This window comes from Diabrotica undecimpunctata, chromosome 7 (genome assembly GCF_040954645.1).
Source record: "Diabrotica undecimpunctata isolate CICGRU chromosome 7, icDiaUnde3, whole genome shotgun sequence".
In the NCBI taxonomy this organism is placed as follows: Eukaryota; Metazoa; Arthropoda; class Insecta; order Coleoptera; family Chrysomelidae; genus Diabrotica; species Diabrotica undecimpunctata.
Window position 1 is genome coordinate 157,265,058 of NC_092809.1, and position 21,091 is coordinate 157,286,148.

General features: G+C 33.5%; 1 protein-coding gene across 5 annotated transcripts in view; it reads left to right on the forward strand.

The window, feature by feature from the left end:
* The window catches only part of LOC140446071 (adenylate cyclase type 10-like), a 77,720-nt gene that overhangs the window by 27,900 nt on the left and 28,729 nt on the right, over window positions 1-21,091 (forward strand). For 3 of the 5 annotated variants that reach the window (XM_072538590.1, XM_072538592.1, XM_072538594.1), the window contains 7 exons: window positions 317-559; window positions 3,918-4,186; window positions 6,101-6,253; window positions 7,210-7,321; window positions 8,667-8,928; window positions 18,119-18,262; window positions 19,879-20,032. In XM_072538590.1, the coding sequence (XP_072394691.1) occupies window positions 317-559; window positions 3,918-4,186; window positions 6,101-6,253; window positions 7,210-7,321; window positions 8,667-8,928; window positions 18,119-18,262; window positions 19,879-20,032 (1,337 nt within the window). The remainder of the gene's footprint in view (window positions 1-316; window positions 560-3,917; window positions 4,187-6,100; window positions 6,254-7,209; window positions 7,322-8,666; window positions 8,929-18,118; window positions 18,263-19,878; window positions 20,033-21,091) is intronic. The other 2 variants (XM_072538591.1, XM_072538593.1) reach the window with 2 other exon arrangements.

Below are 21,091 nucleotides of genomic sequence, written 5' to 3' on the forward strand. Positions count from 1 at the left end.
CAACTTATTACGCAAGGCAAAATTCGATGAAATCGAAATGTGGAAAGACGAAAAATGGCGTGATTCAAGAACTTTAAGAGGGAATGGTTTGAATGCAGTAGTGCAGAACTTTTTAGAGCGGCAGTCAACAGAGTCCGCATAGCCATGATGATTTCCAACCTTCGATAGAAGATGGAACTTAAAGAAGAAGAAGGTGGACACCTTACACTGCCTCCGAGGTCTATTACCAGCCCTAAATCATCTTGTTTATATTAAATTTTATTTATTTTTTCTTTATTTTTTTTATCAATTTTTTGTATTAATTTGGTAATTGTAGGTTCCTTACAAGACAATTCAGTTAATTTTTTATCGATTTCTCGATATTGCTGACGATGAAATGCATAAACAAAAAGAGGAGAAAATAAAAAAACATATAACTGATCCAGCACTTCAACCATATCTTTGTGTTCTAAATGTTGTGTTCGATGTATCGTTTCCCCATACTCTTGAATATGAGATTTTAACTGAGAAAAATAAATATCAACAATTGCAAGCTGTATTTAAGGCATTATGTAAGCAGGTAAGTTGTTTACTATATTATAAAATTAGCTGGGTTGATCGTAAAATTAACATACGAGTAAATGTTGAAAATGACCACCATTACTTTCCATGCAATAATAAAGATTTTGCTGAAAACGTTGCCGGACATTTTGCAATATTTGAGGAGTAATTTGATGGCATTCATTCACAATTCTTTGTCGTAAATCTTCTAAGGATGTTGGCTGAGTAGCATAGATTTTGCTTTTTAAGTAACCCCACAAAAAGACATCCAAAGGTGATAAATCTGGCGATCTTGGGGGCCATTCAACGGCACCTCTTCTACCAATTCATTGACCTGGAAAGGTCTGATCTAAATAATGCCGAACTCTTAATGCGTAATGTGGTGGGGCACCATCCTGTTGGAACATCAACATATTCTCAACGTATCGACCATCATTCTGATTTTCAATTATATCTGTTAGCGCAGGATCTATGGCATTTTGCAGTAATTCCAAATACATTTCACCAGTCAAATTTCCAGGTAAGAAAAAAGGACCAACCAAATGATCGCCAAAAATGCCAGCCCAAACATTTAATTTTTGTGGCTGCTGTGTGTGTACCTCATGGTAAATTCTGGGATTAGAGTCCGACCAATATCGACAATTATGATGATTTACTTCGCCATTTAAAAAAAAGGAACATTCATCGGAAAAGCAAATGTTAAATAAAAATTGTTCATCGTTTGTAATTCGTTCATTCATAACTTCACAAAATTCTAATCGCTTATCAAAATCGTCTTCATTAAGTTCTTGTACAAGGTGAATTTTATACGGATGAAAATTATGGGCCTTTAGAATCCGTTGGATAGTACGTCGACTAACACCACACGAAGTTTGCAATTTGCGGGTACTTAATGTAGGATCTACAATAACTTGCCCTAAAACCCCCACTTCTGTTGCTTCGTTCCTTATAGGATTTTCAATATTACGTTTTTTATTGGCGACTGATCCAGTTTCCCGAAATATAGCTACAAGTTCTCGAACATATTTTCGGTGCACATTATTGTTCTCATGTCGCTCATTAAAAATTTGTGCTGTTCTATTAGCCCACTGATTATTTCCGAAAAATATTTCAATAATTTCAACCCTTTCTGCCGTGGAATATACCATGGTTAATATGCATGTATAAAGTAATAAATGATATTTTAACAACAAAGATTGGTCAAATCAATCGCAAACTAATGTACTATTTTCTATTTAAAATAAGTACGTGGCATTCTCTACTTATCTTTCTTCAAGAAACAACTTTTTTTGTCACAAAGGTCACTTCAATTGCTATTTTTATTATTAATAAACCATGGGCGTAGTAAATAAAAGCATTTACTTATCAAGAAAATGCTTTTACTCAAATTTCTTCTGAAAGAAGTACAAACTAATTTGATGTACCTATTAAAGTCTACTTTAAACTTTAAATCAATAAATCTCCAAAACTACTGAATTGAATACATGAATTTTACATCATTATAAAGGGAGTTGAAAGACCTTTCAAATAATGGATCATTGGACCCCCTTTTCATTTAAGATTTTGGGGATGATGCCACCCCCGCTTAAGGGGCTGCAAATGTTAAAGTGATTTTAGGCCAATTTTGTGTCCCCCTCGAAAAAAAAATCGACGGGTCCGAGCGTTTTTTCAAAAAAGGAATCATCTGCCAGTAAATGCCTCTGTTTCGTTTTCGGTGCGCCACACTGTATATATACAAGGATTTTGGTCTGCTTTTCTGACATGTCCGTACCAGGTTAACCTCTTCTGTTCGATGTAGTCTATTATGTCGGAGTTCACTCCCATTCTCCTCTTAATCTCCATGTTATTTATTCTATCTCTTCTTGTTACTCTGCAGCTTCTCCTTGGGAATTCCATCTCTGTTGCTCTTATTTTGTTTTTGGTTTTCTTATTTATTGTCCAATTTTCACAACCATAAGTTAGGATACTTCTTGTCCTGGTATTATATATTTTTTTCTTTGTTTTCATGCTGATGTTCTTATCCCATAGTACCGGGTTCAATTTTCATATGCAGTCTCTTGTTTGTCCTAGTCTATTTTTTATATCTTCCTCCGTTGTTCCTTTGTTTGATATTATGAAGCCTAAATACTTATACTTGTCTGTTCCTTTGATTTGTTTACCTTCGTCTATTTCCAGCTGTTTTATTTCTGTATTCTCCGTTGTTAGGTATTCAGTTTTCTTTAGGTTTATTTCCATCCCATTCTTTGTATATTCCTGCTCCAGTTTTCTCATCATAAAACTGAGGTCATCCTCGTCTTGTGCGATCACTATTTGGTCGTCGGCAAAACTTAGCGTATATAGATATTCGTTCCTTACTGGTATACCCATTCCTTCGCACTTTCTTTTCCATGGTTTCAGGGTTTTTTCCAGGAATATTTTGAACAGGGTGGGGGATGTGGAGCAACCCTGTAGTAGTCCCTTTGTCGTCTTAAATGGACTGCATATTCTATTACCCGTTTTGATAGCTACTTCGTTATTCTTGTAGAGTGCTTTTACCGCGTTTATTAATCTTCGTGGAACTTCAATGTCTTCCATTGCTTCCCATAGCTTGGTTCTGATGATGATGATTTATAAATTTAAATAATCAGTAAGTACACTATTATAATGTTATTTACAAAATAATTGTACAGCAGGTTAATCATTATATTTATACATTCATTATTAGCCAAATAAACACTAATATTTAAAATTCCATTTTATTTTTTGCTCCTCATTTTATACAGATTACAGATTACAGATATACAACTGATAATACAGGCAAAAATATTCTAAACAAATTATGTAATTAACAAGATTAAGGAGAACTCCAGTGCAGTTTACCGTGACTTTTGCTACAACGAAAGGTTTTCTGCGAATTCCAGTAATCGTTTAGAGGTGTAAGCTAGTTGAATGTACTATATGTATTTGAAAGCTTTCAGACGTCACCGTGCCGCGCCGTTATCGTAGAGCAGCCGTAGTGGTCACGGTCGCGTATTGGAAAAGAAACAAAAACAGGTTATTTTTAATATTTAATCAGTTAATAAATAAGCAAAACTATTTAAGGAAATATATTTTTGGAATCAGATTTTAATTACTTTTCAACTAAAGTACAACATAACCTTTGTATTATTTAAAAAAATTAAGGTTTGTGCTGTCATATCATCGATATAAGGACACTTTAATACTATTATGTACAAGAAGTTTAAAAATCTGAGCAACTTTGTTTTATCTTGAAAATAAACGAGTTGGCATAAGGAGTAAGACATTATCCGCTTTAATTTTTGGGTATTAGGTTTAAATATCAAGACTGGTGTTTTCATCTAATTTGCTTGATTATTTTTACATCTCTTTTGTTCTAGATCTTACAAAAATTCCAGGTTCTGATTATTGATAATTCAGAATGCGTTGATGAGGAATCTTGGTTACTTCTAGAGGTACTAATAAGTATTAATACTGTATTTATTGTCGTAACTTTGGAAACTGAAACTGCTATATCCCCAGTAGCCTTACAGATTTTTCAAAATCCTACAGTTAAAATAATTATATTAAAGCCTATAGAAAAATGGTATCATATAGGATTAGCATGCCAAATGTTAAAAGTGGATGGAATACCTCCTGAGCTAGAAAAGTAAGTATCGTTTTATATACATAAATATCATATGTTTTCAATTTTGTGTATATTTTGTAATATTTGTTTATTATGTACTAAAATTTTGAACAACTATCTACATATTGGTCTGGTTCTGAACTGAAAGGTCGTTTAATGTTTACTTCACAAATCAAAATACAACATTTTAGATATCCTGTAGGATAAATTTTGAATCGCAAAAAATTTTACTAACCTGCGATCGCTACTGCTTCTGAATTTCCCGCCATTAGTACCGTGATAGTTTTTATCTAATATACTATAGCCCAGGCTGTGGGGGAAAAAAGGGTGATTTTACACTGTAATCTAGGAATTTATGTAATGTGGCCTAGGTTATAAAGGGCAACCTTAGGAGCAATCCCCCAGTTCATTCAACAAAAAATTTTTGGTTATTGTTTATTTATGAGCGTTTATAGGTGCAAAATACGTATTTTTTGAGTTTTTTTTCATTTTTTGCCTAAAGGAAGTGTTGTAATGGGTAATTTCTGTATAGATTATGAAAGTACTCTAAAAGACCTTCAATTTGAGCCGGTATACGTTCAATTTAATTTATTTGTTATTTCAAAAATGACGAATGTCATTATTGAAAAAATAAATTATTTATTTCAAATGTATGACATTTAAGCCTATAAAATTACGAATCGAATGAACCGTAGTAGGTCGAGATCGCTTAACTTGTTGCTGAGATACGTTAATTAGTTTATCCCACGTTGTTTAACTGAATGCCCATTGGATTGCCAAAAAAAATGGTAGGGGGCTAATTATTGTTTCATTCTCTTCCTAAAGCCGCAAATTTTCATATTCCACATTAAAAATTAAAAACAATTATTTATGAAGGTGTAAAATTGCAGTTATAAACATTTAGGGCTGCAGCGCCTCCTATGTACCCTACAAATTTCCAATTAGCAGATTATTGTAGCTGGCTTCGAGACTAAGATTAAAAAAAAGGTTAAAGAACTGAAAAAGCTATCTCTGAAGATCGTCTTCTGATTCAGTAATAAATGCTGCATCATCTGCGTAACACACCATACCAATTCTTTTGTTGCCCATTTTGTATCCGAGATTGAGAAATATTACTTTGTTTATAATTTTGCTTATGAGTAGGTTAAACAAGTAGGAGCTTAAACTATCGCTTTGTCTAATTCCTCCCAGTATTGGAATATTTTCAGTGAATTGGTCTCCTGCTCTAACATTGGTTACATTGTTGTTATTTAGGTTATGGACTATCTTTGTTATGTTCGTTGATGTTTTATTTTCTATTAATATATTTAGAATGTCTCCCAGGCAAACCCTGTCAAACGCCTTCGTCAGATCAATGAAGCAAATATACGCTGGCATGCCGAACTCTATAGCTTTTTCTTTTATTTGTTTTATTATGAATACTGCATCTGTTATAGCGCGCTCTTGTAAAACCTTTTTGTTCTTCAGCATTAGTGATTTGCCTTTCCAATTTGTCCTTAAGAATACTCGTGAAAAATTTCATCGTTGTATTTAAGAGGGTTATTACTCTATAATTTTGTGGGAGGAAGTTTTTTTAAATAAAATCCTACTATCAGAAATGTTCGCGCCAATCCCGACGCTTACCCCCACGCCAACCTCCACCCAAACCACGTCACCAACGAGGATATAAATGAGCCGTCCTCTGTGTCCAGCACCAGTAATGCATGTTAGTGATCAGTGTAGTAGTGTCTAAGATCGAGAGACTAAGACCTCGGAAGCTTTGAAGAAGACATCAAAGGGGTGTCGAAAGCTCAGCGCAATGATAAGGATTTTTTAAATAAAACTTACTGATGGCGGCTGCATGATTCTAAAAGGCTGATTCCCTAAAATGATGAGGAACTATAATTTAGCCTGACTACTTTTTCAAAAAACTGATAAAATTAAATTTGTTTTTAGGACAATCCAGTTAAAAAGTAGTGGTAATCCAGGATGGATAGAGAGCTTTTTAGTAAGTTTGATGCAATCTGGTGGTTTATCAGTCAAAAAGATTTCAAGAACTCAAGCTTATAATCGTGGCATTGTAATTGCCCCCTTATATATGACGAAGAGGTAAGTAATCAAGTTTACCTATTAGCAGTATATGTACTAGTAGTGAATCTTAAACATTTTATATGATGGTTTCGCTTTCTAAAATTTGCAAAGCATCATCAGCTCAGTGGTACAAAGTAAATTAAATGCTGAAATTATAAAAAAGCCCATATGCACCCTAATATGGCCGCTCATACGATGTTAATAGATTTTGAATATCAAAAAAAGGGTCAGATTCAATTTTAAAATTTATATTAAAATCACCAAGTATGATAAGTTTGTCTGATTTACTAACTTACTTGTTATGACATTTTCAAAATTCACCGAAAATAAGTCCAAGTCACCCTTACCCGATCTGTATACAGTTAAAATATTGGTTTTTATTGAAGGTACATAAATTGCACAAAACTCTGAACTTTGCTCTACATTATATTCATTTAAGTTAAGAGAAGAATACATAAGATTTTCTTTTACATAAATTGCAATTTGCCTTGTTTTTTTTATCCTACAAAAGAAATTATCTAATGAGAAGCCAGAGATGTTAATTAATTTTAAATTTTATTCACTTTGCCAGTGCTCAGGAAACATATGACGTCATATAATTTTTGAAAAGCAAGGAAAGAATTGATCATATCGACTTTATTTGAAATACACTGCAAATTAACATGAAACATGCTTACCGTACCTTTTCGAATTAGTTTATTTTGATAAAAGTTTGTAGAAGCTTCTAGGTTTCTTACTCCGTCTTCTTTTTGTGCTAAAAATTCCTGTTGAAGTTAAACCTTAGAGGTATACGGTATACGGTATCTAAACTTCTGTGAATTTTATTCACAATTTCCAGAAAAGAACGTCCAGCTTCTCGTAAGGCAAATATCTAGCCCCTTGTATGACAAATAATCCTCGTGTGGCTAAAATTTTAATCATATATCGATTTTGTCAAGATACACCTGTATGCTTATTGATACGTTGTTTTTTAGGTTGACCACATCGGAAAAAGCTCGTTGGGTAGAGATTATGGAGGAAACAGAACTAGGTGTAAAAGACGACAAAATAACCACAAGATGGAAAATGTTTTTAGATAGTTGCCGTGTAAGATTTTTAACATCTTTTATTTTCTTTTAGTAGCTACCAAACATACTTCAAAGTTTCTGCTTGCTGATTAAAATACTTGAAAATGATCGTTTTCTTGATTCATACAAATAGTTATGTAAAAGAGAGTGATTAAACAATTTTTGGTGCTAATATTTTAAAATCTCTTTCTCGAAATGAGCATCTATCTGTCAAGTTTTCTTTTGCTAACTAAGTTTTTGTTTTCAGCACTTGTTTCCGCTGCGTTTGTCTGGACTGTCCTTACACATGCTTTAGGTATTCAGATTTTATTTCTACTCTCATATATGTGTTTTCCATATAATATTCCTCAATATTTAGATATTCGGGCTGCCTTTTTGACTTGATTTTTTACTTCCTATGCAGTATATCTATCATACGCTAGATCTATTCCGAGGTAGTTGAAATTCATAACTTGTTCCATTGTATGTTCGTTAATCATTAGCTTACATCTGATATGACTCCTAGCTATAGTCTTTTTATGGTATATTAACATATTTAACTTGTGCTGTTATGTTGAATTTGTATAGTGTGCTAAGGAGATCATCTTGATTTTCTGCCATGATTACTACATCATCCGGATAGCTAAGGACACTCAAAGTTTGATTTCCCATTTTGGGTCAAATGTTGATTTTATTTCGCATAAGCTTTCTATCAGTCTATGTTTCGTCCTTTTTATTCTGACTGTTAAGTTCTCTGATTAGTGCTTTAGTTCAATAAGTAGTGACCACTTTGTTTTCTTACCCATAACTCTCGAGTAATAATAATAATTTCATCATGCTGCTTAGAAATTAAGTCTTATCTAAAAAACGTTATTAGAACTTTAAAATATTAAAGACATGTTTGCATTCAGTACAAAACGTATTTTTTTCAATTTTCATTTTTTTTTCTTAGGATTTTTCTTTCCCAAACACATAGTCTCTCTTCGTTTGCCTTTGTTATCGTCCACGTTTCACTTCCATACATCACAATGGGTCGTATGATTGTTTTATAGATTTGTATCTTCGTACGTCTTGTTAGTTGTTTCGATTTTTTAAGGTTTTGGAGGGCAAAAAGACATCTGTTGCCGGCCTGGATTCTGTTGTTTATTTCTTGTGATCCGTTATTGTCTTCAGTTATTGTTGTTCCAAGATACTTGAATTCTCTAACGCGCCCAAAGTTAAAGTCATCGATGAAGCTGTTCCGACCGATTCTGTCTCTTCTGAAAAAAAATTTTTTTTCAAATATTGTAAATAAAATAAGTTAATACTTTTTATTAAATATGTGTTTATGTAATATTTAAGACATTTAATTTAGCTGTAAAAGCAAATAACTAAACAATTTTTAGGAAAGTTTTCCAGACTTAACAAAAGTTAGTGACAAATTCAAACAACAGGATAAACTACGCATAGGAATCGTTCGCAAAACATTTAATTTGGAAGATGTTGATCCTGAGCTGGCAATAGATGTAATCATTTTAAAAACTTTCGACGCTCTAACGTCTTATGAACAACTTTTACTAAAGTGTAGTGCAGTGTTGGGTGATACCTTTCCCATGGATATGTTGCTTTATATAATGTCTTCATCGGCTATACGAACTACTGCTTTAGGTGAGTTTGTTGTGGTTTGGACTTGATCGATAATATTTAAAATAATATTGTAATATGATTTAATTTTTTTTTTATTTAAACAAATATACCCACATCAACCACTAAGGGTTATTAGCGGGGGGACATACACAAACAGTAAGATACATACTGTTAAATAAAAAAAAATATGTTTTACAATCTGGTATATAGTTTAGTCATTTTAAGATAACTTAAAAGACTGTAAATTTGACGTTAGTATACTTTTTAAATTATCACTAAGGGCACACGCGATTCTTTCGTTCTGGCACACTGGACACTCAACAATTATATGTTTCACTGACAACTGAGTGTTGCACTTGGTACACATCGGAGCAGCCTCCTGGTTGAAGATATGCTTGTGTGTAAGGAAAGTATGTCCTATTCGGAGTCGGTTGATGATGACTTGGTCTTTTCTATTATTTGGTCTTAGAAAAGGAACATAATTTTTTAATGTCACATTTTGGTGCTTGAAATGGGTCTCTTCTAGGCATATGACTAAAGGAAGATATTCGTGTATAAGAAGCTTAATTGATTCTATATGTGTAAAATAACCGTTGGGGTTCCTGTAATATGAATGTGCTGGCCATTAACTCTTTATGTGTTAACTATTTATTGTTGAGAACTTGATTCTTAGTCAGTTTCGTCAGTAGAAGAAGGACTGTTGAGAAGCAGTTTCTTCTTCAATCTGGTGATATTGTTTTTTAAAGTTTTATTTTGTATTTGAGAATATATAAAGTTTAAAATTTCTTTTATTTCTTGGCTTTCATTTGTATAATTTTTAACAATGCGTTCAGGATGTTTTGAGTGAAGGGAATTTGCCAGAAAATCACATATTTCATGAAAAGTAAGTGTAAAGGAAGGGTTTCTATTTTCAATTTTTTTTTAATTTGATTTAGAATAATTGGAATATCTTCTTGGGTTTTAGGCTTTTTCTTAGGTTTTTGAGTATCGGGAGGAGGAAGAATTTCAGGAGAGGATATTTGTCTTTTAGTTGCAGGAGTAATTTCAGTGGTTTTTCTATCGCTTTCAATTACTAAGGAATTATCTTGGAATATTTTTGGTTGATTCAAGATTTGTAATTCATTGTTTGTTTGTGAGGAAGTGATTTGGTCCTTTGTAGCTGATGCGTAATTTTGTATGGTATTGGGTTCTGGTTCCATTAATGTTTCGGTATCTTCTTGGTATTGGTTTCGTGGTTGATCTTGTAGCTGATTATATTTTTCATTGGTAGTTATGTATATTCACGTGGTGGTCAGTTTCCATTTAATTAATTGAGTTGCTTGATGATGATAAAGAAGGACAGTCAGAATCGTGATGTCCGAAAATCTTGCATCTGGAGCAGTTTAAACCATCTATGGAAATGTGTAGTCGATATGATGTATTGTCGAATAAGATTAGAAATGAGTCAGGAATTGATGCATTGTCTAAAGGACTTATGAACATTTGCCTCCTAAAGCTAAGTAGAAACGTCATGTTGGAGGCGGATTTTATACCCATAGTTTTTAAGTGCTCTTCAATTATGCTATTAGCTATAGTAGGACATACATTAGATATGATGAGTCTCTGGGCAGGGGTTATAATTCTTCTTACTTCAATCTGGTTACCATCAATATTTATATATTTGTGGGAGCTAAGAAATTGATCAACTACATATTTAGAGGAGAGGTAGATGCAGATGCGGTTGTTTGCTATTTTGGATACCCAAACAACATTTTTGGGCTGTACTATTGATCCAACAGTTTTTATATATTCGAAAACTTTTATTCCTTGTATGGTTGAAAGTATAATACCTTGGTCTTTTGAAGGATATTTGAAACTGTTTAATGCATTGGAGTAAGATATATGTGACGTAGTGGGTATATTTCGTGAGGTAGTAACTGATTCCGGTTCATCCATCTTCCCGCTGAGAATTTACGTACATTGGCACAGAGGATCTGAAGCCGGACCTGGCCACTTAATAAAATTAAACAGCAGCCTAGCCTAATTACTTGTTAGAAGCAAGAACCAGCAAAAAGTTGTTGTACATAATCGCTAAGTTAAATTGAAATCGATAAAATATTTTGCCTTTTAAACTTTTGATTTTAAGGTTATTAATAATACAGTTTTGTACTCACAGAATTCTACGATTTTCAGTACACTGTCACATTTAACTTTAAGTTGCAAACAGTATAAAAATTAAATTATATTTTTAATTTTAACTACCAGTAATTAACAAATATGTCAGAACCGATATAAAGCTGTATGATCTGCTAGATATCGGGGCCGGACTCATGATTTAATTTTATCGACCAATAAATTCAACCTTTTAAAATATGAATAAGTTGTCTTGTTAAAATCCTAGTAAATAAAATGAGTAGGGCCGCCACTACCATGTGTGCCAAGTGTGCATCGCACACGGGCGGCCAATAATAGGGGCGGTCAAAAGCAGTCCACTGATGATAATATTTAAAATAATTTTCGTTTTTTAAAACGAAAATAAAGTCAAATAATTAAATAGTATTGATTCAGATAATTCTGTGAACTCTAATATTCCAAACAATAATAATTATTCAGTACGTGATAATACTCAAATGCATTTCATTTATCATGTATACTTCTTTTTTTTATTGTAATCTAAAAAAAATATTATCAGAAAATATTATTTATTGTATGAACTGCCGTCTACTACTTTACTGCCAAACTATGTTTTGCAGGTACAGTCATAAAGCAGTTTCGGGAGTACTTTTTAATTCAAAGCGGCTGGCGGCTTTCGGACTTCAGTTATTAAGGATTTCACACGTAGATACTTTACAAAAATTTAGGCAAGTGGTTGTAAAATTTCTGTTATAATATTGTTCCTATGGTTATGTTTATAGATGGGTTATTATGTCTTATGTTCAGTCTTAGTTGAGAATTCGATGAATTTAGACACGCTTTTGATAAGCGATTTTATTTGTATTTCGAAGTACCGTCGAGATCAGAGCAATTTTATTCGTATACGCGTTACGGCTACATATTATTTGGAGAAACATTATTCGGACAACTTATTTGAAGTGTTTTTGGATTTATTTTGTTAAATTCGCCCGGCTTCGTTCTTAAGTGATAATTTCAAAATGTCCGAAAGAAAAATAAAACGACTTTCAGGCTTTCAATATAGAAAAACAAAAGAGGCAAAAACTGAGAAGAAAAAAAAACTTCGCAGCGCACTGGAATCATTTTTGATGAAAAACATACATGAAAATATAGAAGACTCCGATATAAATTTAGGACCTTCAACGTCAAGCGAAGTCCAAACCATAGAAAAAAGTACCAAACAATTGAATATTCCTGCGGATAGAGACGGAGGATTTGATGACAATAATAACGATAGTGCGAGTGCTGATGCTGAAACGCCTGAATCTGAAACCACCAACCAAGACAGAACAATTAATTTTCCAGTTAATCTGGATTGCAGTATAGGAAGCTCCAGCATATACTTGGTTTCAGATGATCCCGGAAAATGGCCTGCAAATATGAATCCAAGTGAAGTTCAATTTGTTGTTGAAAATTTTCCTCAGCATTGGATATTAAAGATATTGTCAAAAAGTTTTCCGAGACGAAAGCCAGAAAAGTGCGGTTTTAGTTTTTTTATGTGTTTATGTTTCTATTCACGGTTTATTTTAATTAAATGGACGTTTAAATTAGGATATTAGGATATACATATTCTGGACGTTGGATCGTGGTTATTAAATTAGGATAAAGGACGTTTAAATTAGGATATTAGGATGGGATATTGGGATATACATTAGGATAATATATGTACATTAGATCATGGATTTAGTCTAAATGTTCAAGTAAGTATTTATCTATTTACAAATTATTATTGTTATATTATGCATCTTCTGCACATTTATTCAAATAATAGTATGTATGTCTAAAGTGTTGGAAGGGGGGCGGCAAATATTAAGTTGCACACAGGCGGCCAATACCTTAGGGGCGGCCCTGAAAATGAGTAATGTTTTTGTTGAAAATTCCAAAAGGCAGAGAGATTATGGGTAAATTCTTTGAATGCCTAAAGGCCGATTCACATTAGACGTTCAGGTCACGCTCCGCTCAAGTTCCGCTCACGATCAAGAATTGTGTACACTATTCACAGTAGGCGCTCAGGTGACGCTCCGCTCACGATCAAGAATTTCGGTATACTATTCAATTTGGCGGGACTCAGAGAATAGGCACAGTTCTTTGCATATATAAATTTGTTTAACATGTTTAAAGATTTTTCTAACAGTGATTTGGCTGTCATTGCTTTATGTTTGGACGAAGAAGAGCTTCAGCCAACCAATAAACAGCCAAGAATATGGGTGCACAATATTTTAAAAACAGGGAAAACAGAAGGGGAGTTTTTTACTCTGTATAAAGGTCTCTATGACGATGATACTAAATTTTTTCAGTACTTTCGAATGACAAAACATAAATTTTATTGTACCGTATTTTATGTACCGTATCAAAATACAGTCTATCTCGCTGGTTGTACAATTCCTTACAGCAGCGCACCAATTCAATCAACTGTTCGTCATCCATCGAGCTGCGAAAATCGTACCTTCACCTGACTGTTACTAATTCACACTACCCTGCCGCTCCACTCCACTCAGATCAAGTCACGTTCAAACTATTCTCCTGGAGAATCGCCGCGGTCAAAAGAGCGGGACGGAACGTGAGCGTTGTGTTTACTGTGAATAGCACCATTTAAGATACGTGTAAGAATACTTGACCGAACCTTGAGCTGAGCGTGAGCGGAGCGTGACCTGAGCTATAATGTGAATCGGCCTTAAGTAGAAATCTTTCGATACAAAAATTCAACATTCAAGACAATAGATTATACGGAAGCGTTTAGGTAGATAAACCATATCGATTTTTAGATTCTTTTATTTGATAAGGATGTACACGAAAACGAAGATTTATTTATGAGAATTGCAAATTCCTAATAATATTATTTGTGACGTTTAAAAAGTTATCTGTTAAATAAGTTGAAATGTGATTGGTTGAAAATACTGGTGCGGTGTAAACGATGCTCGGTGATGATTGGTCAAAAGTAAAAGACGCCAATGTAGTTCTGCTGGCAGGATAGCGACATTGTGTTCTGAAGAGTAGAACGAGTGGTTTGAAAGTTGGGAAGCCATAGCCTGCAGTAACAAGAAAAAAAGTTTACTTGTGAATGATAATAATAATTGTGTATATTGTTTTAAAGTGTCTGTCGAACGTGCCGCAAGAAGTGCATAATAGTTCATAGGGAAGTTACAGCCTGAAAAATTATAAACCGGTGTAGCATATATGTGTAACGCTAATTGAGAGAGTGAAAGTCCTTTCAATTAGTAAGGAAGCGTGTCCTATGTTATAGGATTATCCATTAGGTGTTGGAGACACTGTAGGGGCGTTAGTGTGGATGTGAGAGACTTTCAAACAGCTCAGGAGAACGGGGTTTTTGCACAGCATCCAAGGATACAGCAGCAAGCCAGCAGAATATAATCAAGGAGCCATTAGAAAGAGTGTGTGAACTGAAAAAGGTCAGTCTGATTTAAAATAGAACAACATAACGGTCACACAATCAATCTAAATTTTGTCATTTTATTCGGTTTGTTTGTTTTCATAACAGATATAAAATTAATTTCTGAGATCTTCTTTTTTGTGTACGAATCAAAATTAATATTGGTAATTGGTGTATAAACAGTAAAGACTTTTAGATTTAATCGTATGTAGTAGAGCATAGGGTATATGTTTATGTTTTAATTGTACGATATACGATCTTCGATCGTACGATCATAAACTTATTGAATTTCATTTATCTTCCCATTTGTTCATTTTCTTCTCAAAGGACACATCATAGATATAATTAGAGACAAAAAAAATTTTAGCCCTATCATTAATTGAATCACTTATTTTGAAAAGGTAACATGTACATAAATGCAAAGTTTACAGGAAGACAAAAAAACTGATTTTCTTCAAAAATGATGTATTTACAAAAATCTTTCAAATATATGAGTTGATAGTGGATGTCTTGTTTGCACAATACCATGGTTGTCAATTGCTTAAAGTACATTATACCAATAGAATATCTGTTTATATATTTTGCATATGTTACCTTTTCGAAACAAATGTGTGCGAGTCCAAGAAAAAATGGAGCAATCACTATTTTATTTCAGTTTAATTCAAACAATATAAAAAAAATAATTTTGAAAATACTTCAAATAAACTATACACTAATTAGAAATCCTTTTCTGCTGGTTCAACTTACTCTGTTGTAGGCCATGTGACAATCTGGGACCAATATTCCTTTTTTTTACTGTAATATACACCAACAGTTTTTTTAAGTCTTCAATTGTTTTATGATTAATAGGCAATTTGCCAGAATATGCAGGATATGAAACGCAGTCAGGAAAATTAACTCTGCTTTCTTGTATTTTGGCTAATCCAAAACACTCCTAGATTATTCCATCAATAAATGGAAGTGCAGTTACTTTGCCAGGAGTTTCCTTAGAATATCGAAACTCATAGAAATTGCTGACTTGAAAGGAAACTTTTTTATCAGTGGCAATGTTCTTGCCATGGCTTGATATTGACAAAACTTGCTTCTTATAGGGTTGTGGCCGCCATTTTTTGAAGTCGATTACTTTCACTTTGATAGTGAACACTAATTTTTTTTTACTTTTTGAAGAAGTCTCAATGAGAGAGATATATTCATCATGAGAGTATATAAATCTCGATCACATTCATTAAAAGAATGTCCCTGATTTGAAAGTAATGTGTGATATTTTGAAACCGACCACTTGATGTTAGCGTTAACAAAAATCGCACTACGGTATTGTTTTTATTTTTGCCGGAGCATCCATTTTGGTCTGAGAAAAGATGCAACTCAGTTACCGTTAAGGGTACGTGTTCTTCAATGAAATTGAGCAAAAATGTATATACTTCAGTTGGACCTTTCAATGATTCTCCTTCTTGGTATGAATAAAAAAAAGCTTTGTTGTTCATGAATACAAAATTCATAAATCCATAGCTGCCTGTAGTAAAATACCTCTTGCACAGGAATATGGGGAAGGGACAGATTCTGCATGTAGTAGATTGTTATTGCCATTACATCCTTTTTTTCTCTGCACATTCTGCTTATTTCATCTTTTTTGCGTAGAATTTCTTTGCTCTTCTTTTATGCACTAGAAGCTCAGCTACAGCAACCCTTTTAGAATTTTCATTTAAAAATGGATCTGCTATCTTTGTTTTTAAATTTTCACACAGTGAACATACATCCACCTGAGGTCGGCCAAACGAAAGATCGAAATTTTCTTTAAAATAGGAATAGAAGTAGTTATATTTTATGATTTTATCGGTGATAAAAAGTTGGTTATGATTGGCTATAATTTCCGCCTTATTTTCACAAGAGAACATATGGCAACACTTCTTTAGACAGCTAAAAATAATAAAAAATCTATTTAACTCTGCACTCTAAAAACTGTACTATTTTTACTTACCCACAGTTTACTCCTGTTTTACTTTGAAGAACTTCTTTTCCAACATGATTTATATGAGCTTTTCCTTTCCCCTTTTCCCCTATTTCGTATAAAATTTTGTTTATAGTTGTCTGCATTCACAACACCTTTCCTCTTTTTTCGTATTATTTCATCTTCACTCTCGCTACTAGACGACATCAATTAGTCTAGTGTATTACAATAAACAACGGTCAAGTGAGCTAGCTGTACTTGCAAGAACTGGCGTGATATTATCATTCCAATACGTTAAGCCGCGTTTACACGATGACAATTGGCGAGACAATTGTCAGAAGACAACTGACTGGCATGAAATTATTGTCTTCGTCTAAACACTTCAGGCCAATTACCTTGCCAACTGCCCTCACAATTGGCCCAAAATTCAGTTGTCTCCGGGAGTAGACTAAGGACAATGAGCTGCGCCCAGTAAGCCCCCCCACCACTCGAAATCTCAATTGTCACGACAATTGGCGCCGTGTGAACGGTGTAGGCCAGTAGTGCTGTCTTGTTTTTTGCCAGTTCCCTCACCGGACACCACAGATGACGAGCAGTGGGCCATGTTTTAACTGTCTACTGCCATGGCAATAGTGGGTCCGTATAAACATCTTCTCGTTCAACTGGACTGGCCTCCGACAATCCGCAACCACGTGATGACAATTGTCCAATGACAATTGTCTCGCCAATTGTCATCGTGTAAACGCGGCTTTACCGTCAGCCGAAAGCCGATCTTTGCTGCACCAATTCAGTTGGTTTAGTTCGAAAAGGTCACAAACTACATACTGTGTAGGAACAATTTGTGAGCAATATTGCGTCAAAAAGTGTCATTAGTTACCTTTTCGAAACAAATGATTCAATTAATTAAAACAATTTTTATTTGTCTTGCAAAATTAAGCCTTAAGCAAAATTAAAGTTCGTATAAAAAAAGTCTAAGCTTTTGTCTATGTCTATAGACTTCATTAGAGTCTAAACTAAAAAAAAATAACAAATTATGACAATTGAAGCCTACTAAGCTATTACAACCCAAATATTATCACAAAAACTCAACGTGACTTGGGTGGTAACACTAAATCCTAAGTATAAAAACATCAAAGTATAAAACTACAGACATTTTTTAAAATTCTTATTAAAACATTTATTCAAAAATATATCGTAATTGCTTGGTTATGTTTTTAAATTTTGATGTTGTTTTACCACCCAAATCACGTTGAGTTTTTGTGCTAATATTTGGGTAAGTTTTTTAGTAGGATCCAATTGTCATCATTTGTTTTTTGTTTGTGAAGTTTAAACTCTGAAGTAGTCTATAAACATAGACGAACCTTATTACTTCTCTGCTTGATCTTGCATATGTCCTTCTATCATGTGGGTCATTTGTTTGCAGCCACGTTTGATACGTGTTTTTGTTTTTGTATACTGCATTTTCGATGTCCTAATTTGTCCACAACAGTTTAATATGCTATTTGTTCCTCGGGATCGTGCAGAGCGCTTCAGAAGCTGCTTCATTGAAAAGGCATACAGTCAATAATTCACAAAATTTACAAGATATTTCAAGGTGTGATATAGATAGAAAATATGGATACGTTTTATCTATAAAATTTAGTTTAATTTTAACTTAAAGTTGATATAACATTTATTCCTTGATAATTATTAAAAATAAAATTCCTTTTTTATTTTTATAGCTGTAAAGAAGCTATTTGAAATTCATGTTCTCAGCTGTGCAAAAGGTGATTTCATTGAAGGTGGTCTTGATTTTAAAGAAAGACTAAAAGACCCTAATGCTGATATGGAAGTTCAATGTGACTGCAAAGGGTTATTTATTGATGGTAGGCTATTTTATAATCCCAATAATGGGGCTTTTACTTTTTTTTATATCATATTGAGTTACTATTAGTATTTTAGATTGAAGGTTAGATTAAAAAAAAATTATTACCTGTTTATAAACTTTTTAAAGATTATGTCGCTAAAAACATTAAAGTTATGAGTTATATCAATATTGTGTAATTTTGTAAAGTATTTTTTTGTACTTAGACAAAGTAAGCGTTCTGAATGACTTATTTCAGTTCTTTCCCAGGTACTGATAATTAAAGTTTAGGTATTTCCAGCCATGAATTATACCTTTTACAAATCAAATACTATAAAAAACTCTTTAAATCTCTCCCAAACAATAGTAACTTTTGCCGTTTTTTTGGTATATTCCAGACTTGTTTCTACATTCGAAGGCATCGGACCTACGTCGTTTTTTCAGTGTAGTGTTTACCAATAGATACTAGTTTATAGAAGTTGGTGAAAAAGTTGTGTTTTGGAGACAGAAAAGTAATATATAATACGTATCTTAAAAATAGCGAAATAAATACAGTTATCCAAAAATATAAGAACTATCAAATATATTCTATTGCAATAAATAATTGTTTGTCGATAGAAATCTAGGGCACACGTATTGGATGACATGCGTATCTTGTCTTAAAATATTTTCGCTACACTTTAAGATTAACCTAGTAGATTCAGCAGTTTTATAAACATATTTGGCCTAGTAACGAGTCGATTTTTAATAGAATCCTGATGTTCCTGAAACACATAATTAATTAAATAAGTAATGTCATCTACTATAAGTTATCCCGTTGTAAATAGTAGTGATACATCACAAATTAATATATATTTACCAATCCTCTCTCGTATAGTTAAGATGTAGTTGTGTAGGAAATATCGCCAATCCATTTAGGCATTAATATGATGGCGAAACGAAATGCGAGTTATATCCATGCAATTATAATATACTGGTAACGAGAGTGGTGCTGGACCACCTTCGATTAATATAAATAATGATAATCACATGAATGCTAGTTAAATAGATACCATATCCCCAAATGTAAATAATTATGACTTTGATCATGAAAATATCAACTCACTGATTCAGGCCCGTATCAGGTATTTGTGGAACATACTGATAAAAACCACCGTCGTTTTGTTCCCATTAGAATTGGATTTTATTTACAACAAGTAATTGGTAACAAAGTTATAACGATAAGATTACCAAAGAGAATTGAAGTACTATTATAAAAATAATACCTCAATCAACCATGGGAGCTTATCGTCTATGCCTTGCTTTCAGAAAGTCCTCGTAGACATACCGTCTCAGGACTTGCAACTTGCAACTCTCAGGAGTCATATGTCGCCATGTTACCAATCCAACGGTAACTTTACCATCTTAATTTTATACAAGAAATAATGTAAACTAAATTTCAATTAGTAATTTTTAAAGGGTTTTTACCCCCATATTTAGTGGCTACATTCATGTATTAACCTGACACCGATGATGGAATATTTATTACGAAAACGATTTGTCTATTTAACATAGCCCGACTGGGTTTTTATATACCTTTTTATAAAGGATTTTATTAAAAACATTTTTTTTAGTAATATTTACATTTAAATATTTTAGAGGCATGCAGAGATCTACCAAAATATGCCTCCTGTGGCTATCTTAGATTTCGTTCATCTGAATTTAGAGAGACTACATACAATTTATTAACAGATAACCAAAAGAGAGAATTCCATGAAAGAGCTATACGATATTTAGAAAAAGAAACGAGAAGGTAACATGTTTTTTTAAGCCCTTTTCTTTATTCGGATTGCCGGATATAGGCCTCTCCTGATTCTCGCCATTCATCTCTGTTGTTTGTAAAACGTTTCCACATTGGCCCTGCAGTTCTTTTAATATCGTCGCTCCATCGCATTTGCGGTCTTCCTCGTGGTCTTTTGGCTTCATATGGCCGCCAGTTCCCGATTTCTTTATTCCATCGGCCATCCGTAAGACGTTCGTTATGTCCAGCCCATTTCCATTTCAGTTTAGCTGCCAGTTCGACAGCATCTTTTACTTTTGTTCTATTGCGAATGTTTTCATTGGTTTTATGGTCTTTGAGTGAGATACCCAGCATCAGTCGTTCCATAGCTCTCTGAGTTTTTCTGATCTTCTCCATGTTTATTTTAGTGAATGTCCAGGTTTGAGCTCCATATGTAAGTACAGGTAGGATACAGAAATTAAATACTTTGGTTCGCAGTCTTTGAGGTATATTTTTATTTTTAAGTACGTATGAGAGTCTTCCGAATGCTGCCCATCTCATTTTTACACGTCTGCTTATTTCGGTAGTCTGATTTTCTTTGCTTACCTTGACATTTTGACCTAGATAATATGTATATTCATCTACGTGTTCTATCTCTGTCCCTTCGATGTTTATCATATGTTTGTCGTCTTTGTTTGACATTAGTTTAGTTTTGCTGAAATTCATTTTCAGTCCTTTGTTCAGGGATTCTATGTGTAACTCCTCAATCATCGTATTCAGTGCATTCCACGTGTCGGCTATTAGTACTACATCATCTGCGTATCTAAGATGGTTCAAGTATCTCCCGTTAATAGGGATTCTCTTATTTTCCCAGTCTATTCATTTAATGGTATCTGCTAGGGCAGCTGTAAATAATTTTGGAGATATTATGTCTCATTGTCTTACTCCTCGGTTGATTTTTACTGGTCTTGTTTCGATTCCATTACCCAACGTCACTATCATTTCAGCTTGTTCGTAAATATTATGTATCAATATTCTGTATCTGGAGTCGATCCGGTTGTTGACTAATGCTTCTTCTGTTGCCCACAGTTC